The sequence below is a fragment of the Eleutherodactylus coqui genome, chromosome 9, assembly GCF_035609145.1.
Source record: "Eleutherodactylus coqui strain aEleCoq1 chromosome 9, aEleCoq1.hap1, whole genome shotgun sequence".
NCBI lineage: Eukaryota > Metazoa > Chordata > Amphibia > Anura > Eleutherodactylidae > Eleutherodactylus > Eleutherodactylus coqui.
The window spans coordinates 150,805,171-150,824,402 of NC_089845.1; the positions used below are offsets into that span (position 1 = coordinate 150,805,171).

At 50.0% G+C, this 19,232-nt stretch overlaps 1 protein-coding gene across 1 annotated transcript; it reads left to right on the forward strand.

The window, feature by feature from the left end:
• The first annotated feature begins 944 nt into the window (after positions 1 to 944).
• Positions 945 to 14,656, forward strand: ZNF706 (zinc finger protein 706). The gene is made up of 4 exons (XM_066578635.1): positions 945 to 1,095; positions 4,245 to 4,381; positions 13,027 to 13,130; positions 14,416 to 14,656. Exons 2-3 carry the CDS (start codon positions 4,247 to 4,249, stop codon positions 13,120 to 13,122), a joined length of 231 nt encoding a protein of 76 aa, XP_066434732.1. The 5' UTR covers positions 945 to 1,095; positions 4,245 to 4,246; the 3' UTR covers positions 13,123 to 13,130; positions 14,416 to 14,656.
• Positions 14,657 to 19,232: the final 4,576 nt, after the last annotated feature.

Below are 19,232 nucleotides of genomic sequence, written 5' to 3' on the forward strand. Positions count from 1 at the left end.
CACCGAGCACACACGTCTGTCGTACGCTTTAGCGACTATTCTGACAGTTGTCTCAGGCCGGATTCGCACGAGCGTCTTTACACGTGAATGTGCGTCGCATTTTTGCAGAAAGAATTATGTTTTTTTTCTGTATCGGCGTATTTCACGTACTTTTCCGGCAAGTAGGCGCGTGTGCAGCAGCAAAAAAAATACGAACCGGTTGAAATAGCTAATTAGTCCGACGCGTTCAGACAGGTTTGTTTTCCTGCGCAATTCTACAGTGTTTCCCGCGCCTCCTAGAGTATTTTGCACGGATTCGCGCATCACCATTCACTTCTATGGAGACTTTTAGTGCACAGATGTGAAGTAAAGTAAGCATGCTTTATTTTTGCGCAACTAAAACCTGCAGTAAAATACGGACGCGAATGTACGCATTTACATCCCTGCGTATTGTATGCGCACGCGAATCTGTCTGTGTGAATCCATGGAAGGCACGAACAGCGGACAACAATCTGTGCCAACACTTTCCGCCCTGTGACTATACCCATGTTGGGTTGTGCCCTGCATGAAGGGGCAGAGCCTCCATGATGTCACCACTCTGTACTTCTGCACCGTCCACCATGTGCAGCGGCACAGGCAGCCCTCACACACCCGCCATGAAGCCCCTGGTCCGGGACTGTATGAGGTAACTTCCAGGGGTCACACGAGGACACTGTACCGCGGCTGCCGCAGAGCCTCTACTCCACCCAATCAGCCTGAGCCTCTCTGACGTCATCACCACATCCTCCTATTGGTCCATACTTCTGCAAACGCAACCCGGTTCCGCCCTCTTTCTTGTTCCCCTGGATACCACCGTGTGCGATGCGCATGCGTAAAACTCAGCCTTCCGATTGGCCTATAAAAGACACCAACGCAGTTTCGCCCCGCCTATCCTCCTCCTCGTTCCCTTGGATACGGCCGTGCGCACGGCGGCTGCGCAGTGTATTAGTTGTGCAAAGGGGGCGGGACCTTTGGCAGCGCAGGTCCGGATACAAGCGGTTTTATACCCCGCCTCTTCTTCTCCGGTTGTAGCAGAGGAGCCCGCCGTCCTACCGGCCCGGAGCCGCCCTGGGAGAGGTAAGTGCGGCCGAGCCGGGCAGTAATGACCGAGGCTGGAGCGGGAATGTAGCCCTGAGGCGGCCGGAGACTGCAGCATCTGTTACCCGTGAGGCGGCCAGGCGCCGGTCCCCGTGCAGGGCTTCCAGCTCTTTCTTCTACGGCCTCCGTCCCTGCTATTGGCGTATGAAGGGTTAATGTGTGCCCTGCGCGGTGCCTGCAGCGAGGACCCCTCACCGAGTGCCGACTAATCGGCTGGAATCGCATCGGTATCGGCGTGTTCTCCTGCACTGCGGATCGGCTGTGAGCTTTGAAACTCTCTGCATAAACTACTGTGGAGCTTCGTGTTTAGTAACTTGTGCGGCGTTATGGCCCCCGCGGCGCTTTAGGGGAGAGTCCCGGTGGACGGAGGAGGAGGAGGAGGAGGAGGAGGAGGAGGAGGGGGGGGGGGAGCGTTATGTGTTTGTGGTGTTTTATTTTAATTTTTTTATTTTTTGTACACAAAAACTTGGCGCTGAACACTGCGGCTCTTGTGGCGCCCGCCCGTGGCCGCGGGCTCTTGTGGTGCCCGCCCGTGACGCGGGCTCTTGTGGCGCCCGGCTTCTACAAGCGCTGCATGTGCTTCAGTGTGGAAGCGGATCAACTGCAGATTGTCGCAGTAATGGTCAGCGGTAACATGCATGGCGGCGGCGTTCTGGTGGCGCAACTACAACCGTAACTCCAATCCCACGCGGCTATAAACATGAAAATAAGGAATGGTAGCGCCCTGCGGCGACCAGTGACCGTATCGCCAACCTGTGGGTATTAGCGGGGCGGTATAATGTCTGCCCTGTTGGGACGTATTCGGAGGATCTGCGGTGTAAGCCGTATCAGAGCGCGCACATCCGTTGACATTGGGCGCACACACACACCCTTCACAGCAGATGGCGCTGGAGATCTTCTGCCATCCGCTGATCAGCCGGCCGTACAGCGATGGCACAACCCCTGGTGCCACGGAGAGAGAGGTCACAATAAGCCGAAGCGACTACTGAGCCGGCGGTCGCTGTGTACGCGGTACGACTACCCCAGCCCTTATCCAGGTGATGCTGCGCGGTGTAACCGCATCTTAACTTCACACACAACCCCCCACCCCTAAGTTTTCGGGCCCGGTGCTCCGGCTCCCCTCCTGAGTGTTGCCTCTGTTGCCTAATCTCAGGAGTTGTGTAACTTTAGAGTCACCTTGTCTTCTCTCTTGTGACCTTATCTTGAAGACTCTGTAAAGTGCGCTGATACAGTGTAACGACACCGAGCTGCCAACAGGGGGAGTCAGTAGGTGGCCACATGGGTAAAGCCCCACTTACACTGGAGGACTAAATGATCTGCGACCGCTGCGGCTCCGACCTCCGTCCATCAGCAGAACTAAAGGACCTGACGAAGGACCCTCCCTACATATGAGCTGCACTAGCGGCACGCCTGCTAGTTGGCCCTGTACCCTCAGATGAGCTGCAGTACCAAGAACGGGTACACATAGGCCCACTGTCCTGCATGGCCGGTCTGCAGATCCAGCCGTCCATAGACAATCATGGGCGCCCGCAGCGGAGTGTAAGCATGCGGATTCGGTTTGTGGACCTTTTGGTCTGAGAAAGCAAATCGCAGCCTGCTCCGTTTTGCTGCGGTGCCCGCACGGACAGCTTCAGTGGAAGCTGTCCGATCTGCGGCCCGCCAGTTGCTGACACTGTAGTCGGAGTGGAGAAGATGGAAAATCCGCACAGCCCTGCAGAGGATCCGGATGGTTAACTAATGTCCCCTTGCTGCAGGCAATAATTGTTGCGTGTAAAAGGGCCTTAACAAACGTCGTTGTGCAGACCGCAAGTTAAACATGTCTTCAGCTTCTGATCTAATAGTTTTTCACCCACTGATAGCAAACTGCAAATGAGTTACTGAAGCATCAGCTATACTGAGAAAGTTTCAGAAACTACTAAAACTTTTTGTTGTGCAGCTCTGCTCCCCGTCTTGTACCTGCCCCCCTCTTCCTGCACCCCGGATGGGTTTGTCATAGGAGACCTGCCTCTATTATGGTGATGTAGGAGGTCCTCACTGTTTCCACGCGGGGCTGTGGGAGCAGCTGCTGATTGCTGCACACGGTACTGCCGGCGCAGCAGCTGCAGCACTTGTCACAGCTCTGGGAAATGTGACAGCGCTGAGCCAGCCTTTCCGGTCGGCGCTCCCAGCAGCGCGGCCTTCCTGTCTGATTATGGGGCTTCTTGAAATGTCACTTTTAATTACGGTACGAGTGCTAAATGTATCTTGTAAGACGGCAAGCTGAGGCCGGACGTAGATGTCAGCAAGTGCGGAGACTGACAGATCCCTGCCGGCAGGTACCAACGCACCGGGTTCTTGCTGCTGACCTCATCTGGAGGGCGTCCTACACGGGCAGAGCGGGCAAACAATTGGGAGGGAGGGGTGGTCATTCCCAATCATTGAACAAACAACCATAAACCTCTCGCTTGACGTTCTCTGCATCTTAGGCCGGCTGACTGCGCCGCATGCACGCGATGACACTGTACGCACATCGCTATGTATGCGCACGTAAGACGCGCCAAGATAGAACATGCTGCCATATTTCTTGCACATGCGTGGAAGACTGTCTTTAAGCAGGTACAAAGATGATCAGGTGTTGGTGGACATCCCTTTAAGGCCGCCTGCAGACGGGCGGAAATTCCGCAGCGGGATTCTCCGCAGAATTTCCGCCCGTACACGCCTGCATAGGATTGCATTACAGCACGCAATCCTATGCAGACGGCTGCGGTTTGTCTGCGCGAAATCCCGCGCAGAAAACAAACCGCAGCATGTTCTAAAAACATCACTTACCCCTCCTGGCATCATATGTAAAAAGTGACCATTCGTGTACCCTCATTGGGTGGGCTAAAAGCCAAGCAACTCCAACAAATGAGTAGCCTTTGCCCGCTCGCCCTGTTGGGGCTATGGTTACATGACAGTTGCTTATAATTGCCCCTTGGGTGTAAAGGCGCCCTTAGAGCCGCTCTCTTGCAGTGTCCTTGCAGCGACTGTTGGCCTGTAATAGATCTGCTTTATCTGGGAGCCGCACAAGCTGTTCCCTTGCAGCCAGTAGATAGACTTCTGTCGTCCTGCCGCCACGTTGGGTGTAAGCCATGTGTTTACCGTTGCAGATATGGCTCGAGGACACCAGAAGATCCAATCACAACAGAAAAACGCCAAGAAGCAAGCGGAACAGAAGAAGAAACAAGGACACGACCAGAAAGCCGCCGCTAAAGCCGCTCTAGTGTTCACCTGCTCCGTGTGCCGGGTAATGCTATAATCCGAAGCTGTCGCCTTGTGTTGTGGCAGAGAATCCTCACACGGCCGGAGGAGAGATCTGCTAACACTGCCTTTACACGAATGAACGGCGTTCAGGCGCGAGCGCCAGCAACCAACTTAAACGGTGATTGTTCGGTGTGTCACGCAGGAATGGGGACTACACGAGAATCATGCGGTCTGAACGCGCTGCGCGGACGAGCTGGTGATGACGTCATAAGCTCGTCCGCTCAGGAAAGTAGTCGTGGATTCTCGTGAGGGTTGTGATTCCACCCCTCTTCCCATTCGCAGGATAGTCATGTGCGCTGTACTTGTCATTGCATCCTGCTTCCTCTTCCTGTTGTCGCCGACCAGGTGTTCCTACATACATACACTGTTATCTCATTTATTCCTTTTAACCCCTTGAGGACCAAGCGCTATAAACTTACAGCCTTTGGTCATGGGCTTTAATCATGCCTGATCACAGAAATACGGTGCGGGGTTGAAGTCTCTGCTGCTGCAATCAAACTGGAGCAGGTTGGGTTGGCAGCTGTTAGTCACAGCCGAGAACCTGGAGGAGAAGGGAGAAGCAGTTTGTAAGCACTTCTGCCTTTTCCTTTCCCCGGTACATGGTGCTCAGTGAGCGCTATGTACTAAAAAGTGGAAGTTTCTTCCGCTATGCGAGCTGTTGGTCACATGACTGCCGAGTTTCCCTGGCACAGCAGAGCTGCAAGGTCCTAGCAGACCCTGATCAGCTCTGCTAGTGACGTATTGTCACTATAGGGGATACTTTCCCTGTAACTGGGGCTCCTATGGATGCTACAGTGGGAAAGTGTCACATAAAATAAAAAAAAGATGTCGTATGATGTCATGGTCACAGAGGGTTAAAAAAAGGTACATAAGTAAGAAATTACAGAATAAAATGTAAATTACCCAAAGCTGACGCCAACCAAAACCGTCGCCCTCTAATCCGAAACCATACATATTATGTTAATGTCCGACACAAAAGGAAGAGCCCGTTCCCATGCTTTAGTTTAGCGTAAATATGCTAATTTAAAATTATATATTTTTTTTAAATCCTATTTTTAGCTTTTTATCCCCAATAAAACTAAATTTTAAAAAAACTAAAGCCGGTGAACAAGATTTAAAAAAAAAAAAAAAAAAAAGCCCTATATGTCTCAGGGAAAAAAAACTTAAAATAATTTCGGTAGCTAAAGGAAAAAAAATAGGGCGGTTAAACCACCAGATGGGTAAAATCCCTAAAGTGCCTGGTACTTAAGGGGTTAAAGGCCTGTCCCAGTAGGATTCTGAACTCTTTATATAGGACTGGTCACTTTGGGCTCGCTGGTATCTGCAGAGCTGCCCTTGCTATGAAACCTACCGCAAACCATTAAAGCTGTGGTGGCATATTACTAGGATATACAATCTCTTCATGATCTTGGGAACCCCAGTGACCCTAAAACCCTTCTTATGGGTTCTGCACAGCTGGCTGGCAGAACCAACCTTGGGTGTCCCAGCGGTTTGCCCTCACACTCATAGAGATGGCATGTCCTAGAGCGGATATCTCTTTGCAAGTTGGCAATATGTCTTTTGGGTATCTTCAGAAATGGTGAAAATGCTGTGGATTTTCTGCAAGAAAATTGCGGACCGTCTGCAGCGTACAGCAGCGGCGCAGTGGATGACACTTGCTGAATCGCATCCACACACTACTGAGAAAAATCCTAGTGTAAACTGACTTCCTGTACAGACTTCAAATCTGCAGCATATCAAACTACTAACAACCACTTTGTCTGTCTGTGCGTGAGTGACATGCTCCGCACCTGACCACCTGATGGTGATGTCATTACAGGTCCTATTCATTAGCAACAGGCCGCGGGGGTTTATAGGGGATGCACAACTCACTCAGGATGACCTCTGAATTAAGGACCTGTGATGTCACCGCTGATCACACTACTGACATCAGAGGTCCTGTAAGCACACAGCTGCTGTCCGGACAGCTGTTCTCATTTGCTGTGGAATACTAACTGCAACTGGGTATGTAGAGGATGGAAAACTAACACCTACAGCAGCCGTGTGCTTACAGGACCTCTCATGATGTCACTGTCATGTGATCAGTCTCCTGTGTTGGACCAGTCCAGGGTCACAGGATTCTACTGTGCTGCTCTTCATTCCTGTTGTATGTAACAGAGCTGTATGTGATGTACATGTAGCATATGTGTCATATTTAAATGGACAACCTGTGCTTGTATGATGGTCATTGTGGTAACTAGCAAAACTGCTAATTATGTATTGATTTATGTGCTGGCCACTAGAGGTCTCCCTTCCTCCTAGCTTGCTGTTCACTGCCTGCTTGGTAGAACAGCATGTGGACGAGGGAAACAAGCAATCGTGCTCATTTAAGGAGGGAGGACAGAAGGAAGGGCTCACAGAAACTGTCAGCACGTTAAGTGACTGTTATGGAAATCACATCTCCACTGCTCACTCCTAATGATTTTGTGAGTGTTAGATACTGTGAGACGGTGACCGGCAAGGTGCTGGAGGGCAGGTATATCTCGCCTAGGATGCTCTCCTATGCTGCTTTGGGGAGCGCTTGGGCAGATACGTGCCACCGAGCAGCCTGGGCTCGGCGGAGGAAGCCGGCAGTATGGTGTCAGTAACACTAAGTTACTGACACGTTGTAGCAAGTAAGTGGCTCCAAGCCGCATAATTCGGGCCGGCTTTTCCTGGAGTGACCAAAGTGAAGGGTGGGATGGTCACTCCCACGTACCAGGTGGGGCTGGTACCAGGCCTTATAAAGCCTGGGCCTACAGGGCCTAGAGGAGAGCTGAGACCTTTGCAGGTCTGAGAGTCCTGGCTGGCTGTGTGCAGGAGCCATTTGTTTACCAGTACGTAGACAGGGACGCTACATGTATAGTAAGTGCTCAGACGAGCAGGATTTACTTTGTTTGCCTGATGTAAAGGCCTGTATTTTGCTTTGTTTGCTTGGAAATAAACCCAGGCAAAGCCTGGACTAAGGACTTTATCCTATGTGTCACTGTCTGACTGCTTATGCCCAGGTTGCTACCGATCCTAAACGCTGGTCCCTCACATATGGTGTTTGGATGCGGGCAGCGGTCTTAAAGAGACATACACCAATTAATGGACATTTTGCTGCAGCAGCTGAAGAACCGTTGCTAAGGGCAACCGCCCAAGAGAGATTGACTGGAGAGTGCTGTAACCCCCATGTCCTGGGTGAAAGCTGCAACGGCACAGCCATCAGATACTGCCAAGATGGAGGAACTGATAAAGCAGCTGGTACAAATGAACGTGCAGCAACAGCAAGCGTTGGCCCAGCAGCAACAAGTGACGGCGACCCAGCAAAAGATCCATGAGAGCTCAGGCCGAGACTAATGCTCTCCTGGCGAAAAGTGTGCAGAGGTCGTCTGGTTCGCTCCCCACCACCCGTACCGCGGTACAGGCGGCCTTACAAAAGATGACGGCCACCGATGACATCAAGGCCTATCTCACGGTCTTTGAGAGAGTGGCCGAGAGGGAGAAATTACCAGCGCCTCAGTGGGCAGAGGTAGTAGCGCCTTTCCTGACAGGAGAACCCCAAAAGGCCTACTTTGACCTCGGGGAGCAGGATGCCAAGGACTATAATAAGCTCAAAGGTGAGATCCTGGCACGCTTGGGCGTGGACACCCATGTGCGGGCCCGACGCGTATATGCCTGGACTTTCACGGACGACCTACCAGCTCGCTCCCAGATGTACGACCCTGTTCCACCTGGTGAGAAAGTGGCTGCAGCCAGAGGAGTCGTCCCCGACGGAGATCGTACAAAGAGTGGTTCTGGACAAGTTCATCCGCTCGTTGCCCCCCCGCAATCCAGCGCTGGGTGGGACAAGGGGGTCCCCAGGATGTGGGCCAACTCGTGAGCCTCGTCGAGAGGTATAAAGCCACGGAGGACTTGCTGCAAGCCGTGCCTCCTCGACGTTCCAACCCCGGGAACAGCAAGTCGGCCGGAGCACCTGGTAAGACTGTTCCGTATGTAAGGGGTGTCAAAAGTGTCCCAAAGAGAGGCGGCTCAGAGGGGGATCATGTGGGACAGAAGAGGAGTCCCAACTGGACAGTTCGGTCCCAGGTAGAACCCCAAGGGGACCGGGGCCCCATACTATGTTGGCGCTGTCATGAGTCCGGGCATATTGCCGCCAACTGTCCACTTACCGTGGAACCCATGGACTGTGACTCTGCCCGGCGGAGGTCGATGTTCGCACGGCCAGTATGTTCTGCAGAGACTGTCAGAGACTGATCGACCATTATGTCACCTAAAGGTGAATGACTTTGCGGTGACAGCTCTACTGGACTCAGGGAGCTTGGTTACGCTGGTGCACTCCAGCCTGGTCGATCCCACAACCTTCACCGGCCGTCACATGGGAGTTGTGTGTGTGCATGGGGACACCAAGGAGTATCCTATTGCCCTTGTAAGACTTGAGACTCCGTGTGGACTTGCCACCCATGAGGTGGGCGTCGTCAAATCCTTAATGCACACCGTGATCCTCGGGAGAGACTTTTTCCCTATTTTGGGACTTGTGGCGACACCGAGGGTCGTCTGCAAATAAGGTTCATGATAATACAAATGTGCATGATGTGTGTCCAGAACCGTTTGACCCTGAGGGTACGGTTCCAGCAGTAGGGGTGACCCCAGAGGATGGGGATAGCTTTCCCTTAACAGTACTGGCGGGTGAGACAGAGGTACAGGACGAAGTGGTTGCTATGCCTGACTTAGAGGTCTCACGTGCCAATTTCGGAACTGAGCAGCTCCGAGACCCCACCTTAGTAAAGGCCAGGGAAAATGTTAAAGTACTAAATGGGGAGCCTCAATTCCTGGGGGCTGATACTGTGTTTCCACACCTGGCAGTCAATCAAGAGTTGTTGTATCAGGTTGACAAGGTCCGTGGGGAGGTTGTGGAACAGCTGGTGGTACCTCAGTCTTATCGCAGGATGGTCTTAGACCTGGCGCACAAGCATGTACTGGGAGGTCATCTCGGGAGCGAAAAGACTAAGGAACGCATCCTTCAGCGTTTTTTCTGGCCGGGGGTACATGGTGATGTAAAACGTTACTGTGAGTCGTGCCCGGAGTGTCAGATAACAGCTCCTATGCCCCATTACAGGAGCCCCTAAGTGCCCTTGCCCATCATAGAGGTGCCGTTTGAGCGGATCGCTATGGACCTAGTTAGGCCCTTGGTAAAGTCTGCCCGGGGTCACCAACATATATTGGTGGTTGTAGACTATGCCACCCGTTACCCCGAAGCCGTTCCTTTACGCAATACATCATCCAAGGGTATTGCAAAGGAACTACTTCACATGTTCTCCCGCACGGGCATACGAAAAGAGATCCTGACAGACCAAGGAGCCCCCTTTATGTCAAAGGTCATGAAGGAATTGTGTAAGCTGCTGAATATTAAGCACTTACGGACGTCTGTGTACCACCCACAGACGGATGGTCTGGTTGAGAGATTTAATAAGACCCTAAAAAGCATGCTAAAAAAGGTAGTCAATAAGGATGGGAAGGACTGGGACTGTCTGCTGCCATATTTAATGTTCTCAATCCGTGAAGTCCCACAATCCTCCACTGGGTTCTCTCCCTTTGAATTAGTGTATGGTAGACATCCCCGAGGGCTCCTTGATGTAGCTAAGGAGACCTGGGAGCACGAGTCCACCCCCTACAGGAGTGTTATTGAACACATCTCCCTCATGCAGGATCGAATTGCGGCGGTCATGCCCATTGTTAGAGAACATTTACAGCAGGCTCAAGAAGCCCAAAGCCGGGTATATAACCGGTCCGCCAAGGTGAGAACCTTCAACCCTGGGGATCGGGTATTAGTGTTGGTGCCCACCCTAGAAAGTAAATTCCTAGCAAAATGGCAAGGGCCCTATGAAATAATTGAGAAAGTCAGAGAGGTAAATTATAAGGTATACCAGCCAGGTAGGCGGAAACCAGAACAGTTGTACCATGTAAACCTAATTAAGCCATGGAAGGACAGAGAAGCCCTGACTGCAGTGAGCACCCCCCATGGTGAGGTCCCAGAGGTGTGTGTATCAGGGTCCCTGTCCAAATCCCAACAACAAGAGTCGAGGGAATTTATACAGCGTAATTCAGATGTGTTCTCTGATATACCAGGGCGTACCGGTGTCATAAAACACGACATTATAACTGAACCAGGGGTAAAGGTTCAGTTGAAACCGTACAGGGTTCCAGAAGCCCGCAGACGAGCCATCTCAGAGGAGGTCAAGAAAATGCTAGACCTTGGAGTAATTGAGGAGTCGAAAAGCAAATGGTCCAGCCCTATCGTGCTGATACCAAAACCTGATGGCTCTCTGCGCTTCTGTAACGGCTTCCGGAAGCTAAATGACGTGTCAAAATTTGACGCCTACCCAATGCCGAGAGTGGACGAGTTAATCGAGAGACTGGGTCATGCCAGGTACTTTTCCACTCTCGACCTTACTAAAGGCTACTGGCAGGTTCCCCTTACAGAGAGCGTGAAAGAAAAGACTGCGTTTGCCACACCAGAAGGGTTGTTTCAGTACATCTGCCTACCCTTCGGTTTGCATGGAGCCCCAGCAACCTTCCAAAGATTGATGGATATCATACTCAAACCCCATCGTCAATATGCGTCAGCATATTTAGATGATATCATCATCTTTAGCGAAGACTGGGACAGCCATCTACCCAAGGTACAGGCAGTACTGAACTCCCTTAGAAAAGCAGGGCTCACAGCAAACCCAAAGAAGTGCGCCCTGGGTCTTGAAGAAGCACGATACCTGGGGTATGTAATAGGCAGGGGTATTATAAAACCCCAGGTCAATAAAGTTGAAGCCGTTCAGGACTGGCCACAACCCACTACTAAAAAGCAGGTGAGAGCTTTTTTAGGCATTGTAGGGTACTATAGGCGGTTCGTGCAGAACTTTGCTAGCATAGCAGCACCCCTAACAGACTTGACCAAGAACAGTAAGTCAGTCATGGTCAAGTGGAACCCTGACGCAGAAAAGGCGTTCCAGGAGTTAAAACGAGCCCTCTGTAGACGTCCAGTGTTGGTCACACCTAATTTTAAAAGAGAATTTATTGTTCAGACAGACGCGTCCGACGTGGGACTGGGAGCAGTTCTGTCCCAAGAAGTAGAGGGAGAGGAACATCCCGTGATTTATCTGAGCAGGAAGCTCACGCCACCCGAGAAAAATTACAGCATTGTTGAACGGGAGTGCCTAGCCATCAAATGGGCCCTTGAATCCCTAAAATACTACCTTCTAGGTCGGCACTTCAGGCTGATCACAGGCCACTCTCCCTTAACCTGGATGTCACAGGCAAAAGAGAGAAACGCCAGAGTCACCAGGTGGTTCCTGACACTTCAAAACTTCAGTTTCTCTGTCGAACACAGTGTAAGAAAGCTACAGGGCAATGCCGATGCCTTGTCAAGGACGCATTGCATGGCGGCTAAAGGTGTCCGACCCCACAGGCTCGAACAGAGGGGGAGGGTTTGTGAGACGGTGACCGGCAAGGTGCTGGAGGGCAGGTATATCTCGCCTAGGATGCTCTCCTATGCTGCTTTGGGGAGCGCTTGGGCAGATACGTGCCACCGAGCAGCCTGGGCTCGGCGGAGGAAGCCGGCAGTATGGTGTCAGTAACACTAAGTTACTGACACGTTGTAGCAAGTAAGTGGCTCCAAGCCGCATAATCCGGGCCGGCTTTTCCTGGAGTGACCAAAGTGAAGGGTGGGATGGTCACTCCCACGTACCAGGTGGGGCTGGTACCAGGCCATATAAAGCCTGGGCCTACAGGGCCAGGGGGGGGGGGAGCTGAGACCTCTGCAGGTCTGAGAGTCCTGGCTGGCTGTGTGCAGGAGCCATTTGTTTACCAGTACGTAGACAGGGACGCTACATGTTTAGTAAGTGGCTCAGACGAGCAGGATTTACTTGATGTTTGCCTGATGTAAAGGCCTGTATTTTGCTTTGTTTGCTTGGAAATAAACCCAGGCAAAGCCTGGACTAAGGACTTTATCCTATGTGTCACTGTCTCTGACTGCTTATGCCCAGGTTGCTAGCGATCCTAAACGCTAGTCCCTCACAATACTTATTGAGCTGGATCTGCAGTTCTGTGTATAATTTATAGAGCAAAGCAGCAATAGGGCTCCTCCTGACAGATCTGAGAATTGGATGTACATCCTGCAGAACCCAAGTGATCTAATGGCCAGAGATGGTCCTCATGTACACACATCAGCTCATTCGTTGGGTGTAACTTAAGTTTTTTTAAAATGAGCCCATTATAGTGAATATTGCATAGAAGCTTACCAGCTGTTACTGGTATGGTGTGCAAGATAAGTGGTGACCAAAGGTACTGCTCACGGGTTGTAAAGGCTCACTTGATATTGTTGCTGGAGGTATCTTCATGGCAACATAGACCAAGCCAGGTTGTATTACCAGCGTCCCTTTATCACTGTACTAGACTTGGACCACAGGCAGAGCAGCCTTATAAGCCTGTGGCTCCCCCACGGCCGGAGCTTGGCTGCGGGCCCTTATAGTGACCGTGTATAGGGGAATGTGAACATCTGCTTCCTGTCGGTGATCTGTGAGGCTTGTGATACTGCGCTTCTCTGGACTGAAACTTGTATCCCTTTCTTGTCAGACACAAATGCCAGATCCCAAAACCTTCAAGCAGCATTTTGAGAGCAAACATCCGAAGGTTCCCCTCCCTCCAGAGCTGGTTGGGGTTGAAGCCTAGAATAAAAGGTAAGTCCTGACTGCGCACCTACAGTAACAGACAGATGTGCGTCTCTAACCACAAGTCACGTCTATCAGGCCAGATGTGTAGAAAATGCTGACTTGTGTTCTATTGCTGGTCATGATCTCCACAAGCTATAAGGGTTGTATGATAAGTTATTAGTTAAAGGGGTTGTCAGACTGGAGAGGCACTTTAACGAGCAGCGCATCTCACGCTGGAGAAATGGATGGCTTGCGGCAAATTAGCCGATCACTAAATTGACACTTAACCCTTTCCAATCCACTGTCTGACGTCTTCCTACATTCTGATTGAAGCTTGTCCGACAGGATATTCTTACCATCTGTTGCCAGCCACTCAACTGTCAGAGCCGCTCTGGCGCACACACTGGCTTTAGCCAGCAGATGGCACTGTTGTATAACAGCAAAAAGATCCTTTTAGGAAACCCTGAATCCAAAATTGGATTGGAAAGGGTTAAGTGTTCTGAGACCATTTTTAATAAGACTTTCACAGCACTTTTTGTGCACAACAACAAACAGATGCTCCCAGCCATTGAAGGGGCTAATTGGTCCTTGTTCAAGGGTTTTTTTTTTTCTTGTGCAAATACTGAGTCTTTCACACACTTCCTTGCAGATTGCACATTCCAATTGACTTTTTTGGTGTGCAAATGCACCTTTGTTTTTTTTCCTCTGTGACCGAAATGCACATGGGAATGAACCCATTTAAGATCAATATGTTCTATTCACTGTATTGTGTGCAAATGCATCTGTCTGAGGGTTTATAGTGGCTTCACACAAAGGGTTGTCCCACATCACACTGAAACGTGACCCTAGAAGACCCTTTGCACACAACACATGACCAATATGCCACGTGCGTTTAAATACAAGGGGTGGGGGCACGAGATCATCTCCTGAGTGTAGCCTTCAGCTCTTTTCCATACTGGGTATTGCAGCCACTATGGAAACTGCTGGTGTTTGGTATTTGCACGTACCCACCAGCCTGAAGCCAATATAAAAACTGAAGCTGCTGCTGTCTTGCACAAGTGCTACATAAAATTGCCAAGAGACGGACTCCAACAATCTAATGTTGACGGCCTACTTAAGGATGGGCCACGAACTTTAAAAGACTGGATAATATCTGTATGCATGGACCCTAATGGAATGAATGCCAGCAGTGCCTGGCAGACGAACACTATGCCAGCCATCACACATGGCATGGTGGTTATAGCAGTTGATCGGTGTTTTTGGTGACCTGATACAAGTACATTTGAGTTTAGTTTGTTTCTTTTTCTTTTAGGGAAATCCTCTGCTGTACTGACTGTTCCCGGGTGGTTTATCTGAAAGGGGCTCCAGAAACCACCACCTTTTTATGCTGTTCCCTCTGCAGGCGTTCATACAGAGACCTCTAAATGTACAGTTATTTACTAATTTGTAAATCTCCAAGTTGGGCAATTCTCAAATTTTTACAGTTGTAATTATATTGATTTGATGTCCATAATGTGTATAATTTGTTCAATAAAAGTAGTACCTTGATTTTACAGTTGTCTGGTTAATGTGAACCTTCAGCGAGGCTGCCCCTTGGTGCCGCTTAAGGCCCCTTTACACACTACAGTTATCGCCAAAGCCATCTTCTGAGCTATAGCCATTGTGCATAAATGTGTGCCCATTGTGCACTTGCCTTCGCTTTTAGTCCATCGCTGAGTTCAGGTCAGTATGAAATCCGTTGTCCCTGATGAGAGGGACTGCACACTGAGTTCTCCACAGCCAGCACTGGTAACTTTCTTTAATCCCAAATAGGACCCTTGTACATCTTTATTTACGAGGTCTTACACGCGCCTGCTAATTCCAGTACCACACTATTACAAGGTGGCTTTGTGACTTCCCCACTGTCACCTCGACAAATATTCCTGGTACATAATAGGCTACTAACATCCATATTGAGCCTATTAATTTAGGGAGAGCTATTTACACTATTTGGCCACTGGGGGCATTAGTGCACGGCCCCCCAGTAACCTTGTTTGGAGTATGAGTTGGTCGCCAATATTACAATCTAATTTGGCCACCAACCCATCTAGCATGCTACCCACTGTTGGTTTTGTTTGTTCTGTCAGGTGTGCCCTAGAGTGGTATGTTTTTTAGCATTCTATAATAAAATTATCTTTTAATCTGATATTTAACTTTTACAGCTGGGGGGGGGGAATAAAAAGGTTGATTTAGATATTGAATATAGGTCTTAGTGAGTGTTTCTGGGTTCATACCCATTGAAAGAGAATGTCTGTGACAGCATGTATACATATCCCTATGTCATCAGGAAATGTGGAGCAGACCACCAGGGTCTAAGCAGACCCTCCACGAGCCTAAACTACTAGGCTGCAGTCACACGGGGCATAAATCTTGCGGAATGACCACAGCGGGACCGTACCACGAGATCTCTGCAGCAGAAATGCTTCAAAACTCGTGCTGCTCCGTGTGGGTTTTGAAGAGTCATCTCTCCCCATAGAAAGGCTAGACTAATGCAATTAACATGCTGCGCCTTTGACTTCCGCGCGGCTTGGCTGCAACGGCTTCTCCGCTGCGTGTGGGCGAGATTTTTGCTGCTTTATCCTGGGATGAAAATTGCCAGCGTACGGAAATTCTGCTCCAAGGGAGCCAGTGCTGGGAGGGGTTAATATCTGGAGGGCCGGTAGTTTACTTCCCTAACTAAACACTATAAATGGATACAGTGCTATCCTCCATAAATACGTTGGAGGAACCCAAATGTTGGTGCCTTTGGAGATGTTCCCTGCTATTTCAGGTGGCGCTGATGTTGCAGTCTCAGTCCTTTTGGTCGTTGGCGAACTACCAATAGATCTTCACATAGGAGACCCGGTCTGGATTTCTGACTCCTCTGCTGCACTTTTTTTTTTTTTTCTCTATCAAATGGATAAAGGGGGGGGATACCAAACCCTCAGAATACAGTTTTTCTCATCTCCGACTATTATGACTCGAGTCCCCTCTGGATCTTGCTCATAGAGGATATGGCATACTCATACATGCAGCAGGTTCTCTGGTCGGATGGAATACAGTCGTGGTTAACCTGGTTTACAGATGGATATAACTTGCACATCAGTAAAGCGATCAATGGACAGCTTGGCAGAAGACCAACGACACCAGTGAGAATCTATGGAAAATGAGTAATATATGTAATGATGTATTCAAGAGTCGGCCATACACTTAGACCTCAGTCACAGAATGCGATGAAAGGTGATTGATTTTGCTCCAATCTTGCAGTTCCTCCTTTAAGGTGCATTTACACACAAAGATGATCACTCAGAAGATGGCTTTTGAGCGATCCTTTTTGCATGAACTGCTACTTGGTACTAATGGCTTTTAGCAGCGTGTAAGCCGCCAGGAGATGTAGTCAGAACAGGCCACCTGCTGTTCTCTGAATACATTCCCTTTGTTCAGCCACAGGGCTGACAGCTGAGACAATGTTATCAGCGCTCCCCAGGCAGAGCACAGCATGCGGTCCTTCTTATCAGCTCTTCTGCCGAATGATGGATTTCATGCCGAACTGAAATTCATTGGCAGAAAAGTGAAAGATGGACACATTAACACGCAACAACTATGGCTCAAAAGATGGCTTTTAAGCAATAATTGTGTATAAATGGGCTTTTAGGCTTAAGCAATGTGGCCTTCTGATGGAAAGCTGAACACTAGGTACTGGGCTGATCAGCCGCACATTCTCTGCTCATTGGTTAAAGGGGATGTCTGCCAAAAAAAAAGCTGTACTGGCCTGTGGAGCCCACTAATCCTTCCCACCAGACTTTGTTTACACGGTTGCAGCAGTGACTTACCCAAATGACCTCTGCAGCCAATCACTGACCTCAGCGGTCTTGCGCCATATACCGTTAAGGCTAGTGATTAGCTGAGTGGGTATACATGTACATCGCTACTGCAGCCAAGTAAGCATAGTCCAGCGGGGTGGATGGTAGCGGTGAGTTACTGCTTTTTTTTTTTTTTTTTTTTTTTTTCCCCTTTCCTCTCTAATTCTGATGGCTAAAAGAAAACCTTATGGACAACCCCTTTAAGGAAAAAAAGGGGAATCTGGCAGCCATAACTTTTTTTTAGCAAGGTTTTTAGATGTCATATTGGATGCTGTGAAACCGAACTCATGCTGGAGTTGGAATAGCAGGGTTGAGAATCCTTATTGCCATGGCAACAAGACAATCTCTGGCTAGCAGGTATAATTGCCAGCTCTGCGGGTGTTCGGCAGTAAGTTGATTACACCTGCTGCCTTGCGCTGGCAACCGCACTGCCGCTGACATCCTGCGCCGTCCGTCCCACCTTGGATCGGCGGCTCCTGCTGGGCAGGTGAGGGGATACAGACGGTATTGATCGTGATACGTCTGACCTTATCCTGCACGGATATCGATTGCAGGAAGCTTCCAGTCAGTGTGACGGCCAGCAGCGGGTACAGGGGTGAGCTTTGGGCATTGACTGAGAACCAGCAGGTGGGGCTGCCCTGTGCAGTCCTGCTGGCACTTTGCCCACATAGAGGGTTAAGCAGTGGACTGAACTTATCTACCCAAGTGGTTAATGGTGGAGGTGCCAATCTGAATATCAGGTCTTGGGAATGCTGAGTGATCAGCGAGTCTGAGGAGTCAGGCTTCATTTCTAGGGAGAACATTCAAAAGCAGACCCTTTGGATCTGAAGAAGGTAGATGGCCGCACAGCTTCTCTTGACCACCCGATGCCAGTGTATTAGTATGTAGGGTCTTGGACTACCCATGGTCTTACTGGCCAATCAAGGTGTGTGCTGTCCGACTACATAATGCATGCTGTGCATTGATAACTTAAGAGAAGCTGTGCGGCCATCTTTGTCTAGGATGGGGCAGTTGCGTTCGCATCCGCATGGCAAGTAAAAGCATGCAGATGTGATTTCTTTTCTTTCCCTGGCATGCGGGTCGCATACGTGGGAAGAAATCGCAGCATGCTCCATTTTCCTGCGGATCCCGCAGAGACTGCTTCCATTGTCTGATCGGCGGCACATCCACAGCTATCACAAGCAAAAAAGAAATCGCTGTGCATGCGGCATGCTAAAAGAAAGAAGATCCAGCCGGCTCGGAGGAGACCGTGCTGGATCCAGAGAGATTAGAAACTGTCTTTTCCCTCTCCATGTCCGCTGGCACGCACGGATACCTCTGCGGGATTCAGCACTGCCTGCAAGTGGACATGAGGCAGAATCCGTGCATAAGATCCGCAAATCAAGCCGCCCATAGGGAAGCATTGGGTGTCCGCACTTCATTTAACACCTGCGGATTTTATTTTATTTGCGGATGACGCGGGCGGTTAATCGCAGCATGCTCCAGTTTACCGCGGATGATGTGCAGATATGGTCCATTCATCTCTATGGGAGCTTTCGATCCACAATGCACTTGCAAATACGTTTGCGGTTTCGAAGGTTAAAATTATGTTTTCATCTTCCATAGAAATGAATGGAGCCACATCCACGATGAAATGGAACATGCTGCGATTTTAGTTCCGTGCTGGGTATTTGCAAAGCACCTAAAAATCAAATCAGCAGGGTTTAAGTCCTCTGCAGACGCCCCATTGTTGCCTATGAGCGGCTAGAGCTGCAGATTTAATAAATAAAAGGCACGTGTGGCCGCCGCATGGGAGAGCCGTGCATCTTGCTGCCCATAGGGATGCATTAGCATCTGTAGGCCAGCTAAAAGCATGCGGATGGGATTTCTTCCCAGCACAAAAACAGCTGTGGCTGTGCCGCGGGTCCGGACGGCTTCCATATGCATCAATAGTAGCCATGGGAGCGGACCGTGCGGCAGATCCACAGAAAATGGAGCATGCTGCGATTTCTTTTTGTGTGTGCAACCCGCATGCTTTTAACTGCCCTACGGATGCTAATGCATCCCTATGGGTAGCAAGACGCACAGATCTCCCGTGGATATTAGGCCTAAGACACTGTCATATATTTTTTGCCTTACAAGAGGCACAGTGTCTTATTTTTTGGGGGGGGGGGGGGGGGGTGTCTTAAAATAGCTGTGGGCTTCCGTGTCCTCCTGTTTGCCGATAGAGCATTTCTTCCTGGTAGCGGGGCTTGAATACCCCGACTCC